At 39.3% G+C, this 6492-nt stretch overlaps 1 protein-coding gene across 3 annotated transcripts in view; it reads left to right on the forward strand.

Annotated features, from left to right (window-relative positions):
* Window positions 1-6158, forward strand: part of ZBTB25 (zinc finger and BTB domain containing 25) — a 29883-nt gene extending 23725 nt beyond the window's left edge. For all 3 annotated transcript variants that reach the window (XM_054716000.1, XM_028141605.2, XM_054716001.1), the window contains 2 exons: window positions 1680-1859; window positions 4967-6158. In XM_054716000.1, the coding sequence (XP_054571975.1) occupies window positions 1687-1859; window positions 4967-6098 (1305 nt within the window). In that variant the 5' untranslated portion in view covers window positions 1680-1686 and the 3' untranslated portion in view covers window positions 6099-6158. The remainder of the gene's footprint in view (window positions 1-1679; window positions 1860-4966) is intronic.
* Window positions 6159-6492: the final 334 nt, after the last annotated feature.

The following is a 6492-nucleotide window of genomic DNA, read 5'->3' on the forward strand; positions in this document are numbered from 1 at the left end:
AAGGCGTGACTGTGTTGCCCAGAGTTCTGTAGTTGTGGGGTGGGCAGACTCAGCTTTTAATGCTGTACCTGTGGTGGATAGGTGCTTACTCCCAGTGGCAGCTCAGAGGAGCACCCTCGGTAAGTTTGCCAGCGAGGCACACTGAAGCACTCTGAGGAGCTCTGGTAGTATAACTGCTTAATAGATACTAAAGGTTTTTCTTTTGGGCGGTACCTATGGCCTCGGGGAGTATTCAACTCCTATAGTGTTAATCAGAGTGGTATCTGGGTGTGGCTATAATGGTTGCCTGGAGACTGGAGGGAGGGGTTATCTCTTAGGAGAAAATGGCGACCGGGGATCCGATGTGACTCAGCCCCAGACACGCTTCCACCTCTGCCCACTCTCCCCAGGTTCCACCACTCCTCCCCTTCTCCTGCACCTCAGCACGGGTAGGTGTCTGTATCCGAAAGGTCCTACGAACTAGGTTCAGTGGAGAAAGACGCAGGCCCCGGCGCGAAGCGGGACCGTGTCTTTGCAATCTCCTCTCTTGCCGGCACTGCGCGGTCGGGCAGTTAGCTCTTCAGGGCTGCCTCTGAGCTCAGATCTCAAATCAGACTCCAAGGTCTAAAATCTACTACCTCCCGCAGTCCCGTGGACCCTTTTTCTCAAGTTCAGACACTTTGCCTGTCCACAGGGACGCGGCTTGGCGCCGTGTAGTTTTCCCCTGACCTTCTGGGTTTAGAGATCCGGCAGATTCTAATGCCCAGAACCTTGTTTTACCTTTTTCCAGGAGATCTCTGCCCTTCCCAGCTGCAAACTGTCTCACCAGCCACTTCTCCTTCACCAATTCGGGCTGGATTCCTCTCGTTTCAGCTGCTCCCTCTATTTCCTCCTGCGGGTGCGGGGCCGCGCAGACTGCTCACTCCCTTCCCGCCGCCATGTTCCCAATAAAATACATTTTAAAATATTTATGGTTTCAGCAGAGTTGATACCAATTGTAGTATTAGGAGGATTTAGTGTTAGCTAAGTTTGGGGTGAAATTAATAGAAAATTTTTGACCAGTATGCTGCACAGCTGAAACTAATACAAAATTACACACATATTACACACACACACACACACACAGAGAGAGAGAGAGAGACAGACAGACAGACAGACAGACAGGGAGAGAAGGAGGGATGGAGAGAGAAGTATCAATTTGTTGCTGCACTTATTTATGATTCATTGGTTGATTCTTGTATGCCCTGACTGGGGAATCCAACTGGCAACCTTGGTGTATCAGGACAATGCTCTAACAACTGAGCCACTCAGCCAGGGCAATACAAAATAATATGGAATATAAACTAATTTAAAATAAAATAAGAAAATTGTTGCCTTGGCTGGGTGGCTCAGTCGGTTGTAGCATTGTACAATACACCAAAAGGTTGCTGGTTCAGTCCCAGATCAGAGCACATACTTAGGTTATGGGTTCCATCCCTGGTTTGGGTGCGTATAAGAGGCAACTGATCGATGTTTCTCTCTCACATTGATATTTGTCTCTCCCTCCTTTCCTCTCTCTAAAATCAATATCCTCAATGAGGATTAAAATAAAGAAAATTATTGAATAATTTTATTTAAATGTAGATCTCCTTGTACTCAGGCTTATGTGAACTGTAGCCAATTTTGTAAATTAAATCTTTATATATTCTCCTTTTTCTCAGAGCCACAATGGACACAGCTAGCCATAGCCTTGTCCTTCTGCAGCAGCTGAACATGCAACGAGAATTTGGTTTTCTGTGTGATTGCACAGTTGCTATTGGAGATGTTTACTTCAAAGCCCACAGAGCAGTGCTTGCTGCTTTTTCTAATTATTTCAAGATGATATTTATTCACCAAACAAGGTAAGGATGTGCTTTTGTAAATCTGAAGAGTTTGAATACTGTGATATGTCTAAACCTTATTATAACATCATTTAGGGGATTCTTGTTAGGGGTCACCTAAGAAGAAAAAAAATTTTGTTATATATTCTTTATATATCAGTAATTAAATGCAGTGTGAAGGATTCATATTGGAAGATAAGAATAAAAACAATAATAGCTCAAATTTATTGAAGGGTTATTTTATACAAGCACTAAGTATTTACCTGATGTAAATTATACTATTGTCCATACTATTTTAGAGAAAGGAAATCAAAGCTTAGTTGTTAAGTAACTTGCCCATCCAGGATTATACAGCTATTAAGGCTAATAAGTTAGGCTCAAACATAGATCTGTGCTGTTAAAAGTCTGTGCTCTTAATCACTAAGTTGTTGATTTTTATTCCATAACACTTTCATATCAAGGTTTTGATGTCATAATTCTACTCACCTTATATTCCATATTACAGTTCAAAGGTCATTTGTTTCAAATATTTTTTCTAAAAGCTTTTTTGAATTTAGGTTACCCCAATAGAATAGGTATGTAGGCAGAGGGCTGGGAAGTGGTATTCAGATTCTGAGCTCTTGGTAAAGAATAGCTTTATTCTATCCTATGTTGAAAGTGATAGAACAGTCTATGGTTTTTTTAAAAGACCTTACATGAAATACTTAAAATTCCAGCCTCAATTATACATTTTTAATTTTATTTGTTTTTTGAAAGTTAATTTTCTCATTTTTTTTAAATCCTCACCCGAGGATATGTGTTGTTTTTTTTATTGATTTTTAGAGAGAGAGAGAGAGAGAGAGAGAGAGAGAGAGAGAGAGAGAAGCATCAATGTAAGAGAGAAATATCCATCAGTTGCTTCCCATTCATGCCCCGATCTGGAATCAAACCCACAACCTCTTGGTGTATGGGATGATGCTCCAAGCAGCTGAGCTACCCGGCCAGAGCTCAGTTATACATTTATTTAAATTGTTCATTCATTCAACTATTGATTGAGCACTTACATGTCAGGCACTGTAACAGTCCCCAGCAACAAATAAGTTATACTCTGCCCTTGAGAAATTTGTAGTCTAATAAAAGAGTGATGTATGTAAAGAAAATAACTGCAGTGTAATTGTGCTCTCCGTGCCTCAGTTTCCTTCTCTGTAAAACACTAGAATAATGTACCCACCCATGGTGTTGATAAAATTAAATAAATTAATAAAATTAAAATGCTTAGAACAGGAGCTTTGCACTGTAAGTTACTGTTGTTAATAATTAATGTGGTAAGTCTATAATAGAAGTGTTGCACAAGGTAGAGTGGAGTGTCAGCAGCCCTATTTTGAGAAGATTGGAACAGGTTTTACAGTGGCCATAGATTTTAAAGGATCAGGAGTTGTTTTATAGATGTTGTAGAAGAATGCAAGAAAGTTTATTGAAGGCAGAGGAAAACTTGCAGATATGAACCAGGCTAGATCAGAATGATTGGAATGTATGGCACAAAGTACTGAGGAGTTTAGAGTCGAAATCAAGTGATGGGTAGCCTTTTCTGCCACGCCAAAGAGTTTCCTCTCTGTGTCGATGCAGAAACTAGTTTAGAAACTACCTTCACATCAGTCTAATTTGAGAGCTGTGGATTGGCTCCCCTCTCATACCTGTTGTGTACCAGGTACCTTGCTAAAGTAAATCCAGGAGATACAAAGGTGGCAGCCTGCTATGTGTTATCTCTTGAGTAATTGAAAATCCTCAGATAACAGAGCTCTGTGCTGATATAGAAAACACCTGCCACAGACTGTGGAAGTGGGTGGGTCAAAGCTAAGAGTGAAGCCCAAGAGGGAATCCCAAGATCTCAGGACTAAAGAAATGGATTGTCAGCATACTGACACCAGTGCTTTCTGATGCACTCACTCACACAAACTTTTGCTTCAGGGAAGGAGAGTCCATCGACCAATTCCATTGTCCTTGACATCCAACACTTCCCTCAGGTTGTCTTTATCCTAATTTTTCAGGGTGTTCCCTGATTTCTTGTTACACAGTTATTTCCATTTGATATCTGAATTCTAGATTCATATGTAAAAAATTGGCTTGGGACTTATTTTAAAGCTTTTCAAAGTTATCCCTGTATTCACTTGTGATTTAAAGAGTAGATATATTAATATAGTTTGGAAGACAAAATAAGGTTAGCATAACTTAAATTCTAAATATTACCAATTTCAATACACCCTTTAAATTTTTAAAGATATTTTTATTGTGATAAAATATATGTAACAAAATTTGTCATTTTACCATTTTTAATTGTACAATTCAATGGCATTAATTACATTCACAATGTTGTGCAACCATCACCACTGTTTATTTCTAAGACCTTTCATCACCCCAGAAACTATATCTTATAAGTAACAATTTCTCACTACCACTTCCGCAGGCTCCTGGTAACCGCTAAACTACCGTCTGTCTCTATGAATTTGCCTATTCTGAATATTTCTTACAAGTGGCATCATATAAAACTTGTCCTCTGGTATCTGGCTTATTTCACTTATCAAATTTTCAAGGTGCATCCATGTTGTAGTATGTATTAGAACTTCATTCCATTTTATGACTGAATAATATTCTATTGTATCTGTGTGCCACATTGTGTTAATCCATTCATCTGTTGATGGACCCTTGGGTTGTTTCTACCTTTTGGGTAATGTGAATAATGCTGTACTGAACATGGGTGTATAGGTATTTATTTGAGTCCCTTTTTTGGTTATATACTCAATAGATTTTTTTAAGTTCTTTAAAAGCAGGATGCCTATTTTATTTGTAATTTTTCTACTCTCTGGCAGCTAGTATCACTTAGGAGTCACTACATAAACATTGAACTAATCAGGATATCTGTCTATTTCCTAACTTTCGGCAGTAGATTGGAGACATGGAGACTGGTTGCTCGGACATAAAACTGGTACCCAATGAAATTTTAAACTTTTGTTGCTGTGTTTCATCAAGGCAGATTGCTAAATTTGAACTTCTTAGGAAAAAATTGCTTTAGCCTAAGGCTGTATACTGTTAACTAAAAGACTAAGTAGGTTGTTTCATTTTGTGTGGGTCTGTTTTTTTATTTTTAACAGTGAATGCATAAAAATACAACCAACTGACATCCAGCCTGACATATTCAGCTATTTGTTGCACATTATGTACACGGGGAAAGGACCAAAACAGATTGTGGATCATAGTCGTTTGGAGGAAGGGATTCGCTTTCTTCATGCCGACTACCTTTCTCACATTGCAACTGAAATGAATCAAGTGTTCTCACCAGAGACGGTGCAGTCCTCAAATTTGTACGGCATCCAAATCTCAACAGCCCAAAAGACAGCCGTCAAACAGGGGCTAGAGGTCAAAGAAACTCCTTCCAGTAACAGTGGAAGCAGAGCTGCTGTCCAGGGTGACCACCCCCAGTTGCAGCTTTCTCTTGCTATTGGGCTGGATGATGGCACTGACCAGCAGAAGGTCCATCCTGCAGCCCAGGCCTTGGAGGAACACCAGAAGCCTCCAGTGTCCATCAAGCAGGAGAGATGTGACCCAGAATCTGTGATCTCCCAGAGCCACTCCTCATCCTCATCCGAGATGACAGGCCCCACTTTCACCGAAAGTAGCATCAAAATTCACTTATGCCATTACTGTGGAGAACGTTTTGATTCTCGTGGTAACCTAAGACAACATCTCCACACCCATGTATCTGGATCCCTCCCATTTGGTGTCCCTGCTTCTATTCTGGAAAGTAATGACCTTGGTGAAGTGCACCCACTTAATGAAAACAACGAAGCTCTTGAATGCCGCAGGCTCAGCTCCTTCATTGTTAAGGAAAATGAGCAACAGCCTGACCACTCAAACCGGGGTGCCACAGAGCCTTTGCAGATCAGTCAAGTGTCCTTGATCTCCAAAGACACAGAGCCAGTAGAATTAAACTGTAATTTTTCTTTTTCAAGGAAAAGAAAAATCAGTTGTACCATCTGTGGTCATAAATTTCTTCGAAAGAGTCAATTGCTGGAACACATGTATACACACAAAGGTAAATCTTACAGATATAACCGATGCCAAAGGTTTGGTAACGCATTAACCCAGAGGTTTCAGCCATATTGTGAAAGCTGGTCTGATGTCCCCCTGAAAAGTTCTCGCTTGTCGCAAGAACAATTAGACTCATCTTGTGCCTTAGAGTCAGAGCTCACACAAGAAAACGTGGACACTATCCTAGTTGAGTAGCAGTTTCTTCAGAAATACCAATTCTGATAGAATTCACATGCATTTTTTATTCATAAATTATTTTCCTCAAGTTCTGTTAACTTTTTTTCTTTACTATTTATCCATAGTTTAATAAACATTGTTGTAAGATATTAATTCATGGTTTTAAAATAACCTTCAAGGAGGACTGTGAACTTCTCATAAATTAATTCACAATTTAGAAATAAAAAATCAATGTAGTAATATGGAACTTTAGAATAAAGAGTTATTTATAGAATTTCTAAGTTTTTCCAGGTTGTACAATCAGTAAAATCAAATTAATATGAAGTAAATGAAATATTTTTTAAAGAATACTCTAGACTGGCACTTTTGGCTAATGTTTCACATGAATAAGTCCCTAGAGAATTATTTTAAA

This window comes from Eptesicus fuscus, chromosome 5, assembly GCF_027574615.1.
Source record: "Eptesicus fuscus isolate TK198812 chromosome 5, DD_ASM_mEF_20220401, whole genome shotgun sequence".
Lineage (NCBI taxonomy): Eukaryota > Metazoa > Chordata > Mammalia > Chiroptera > Vespertilionidae > Eptesicus > Eptesicus fuscus.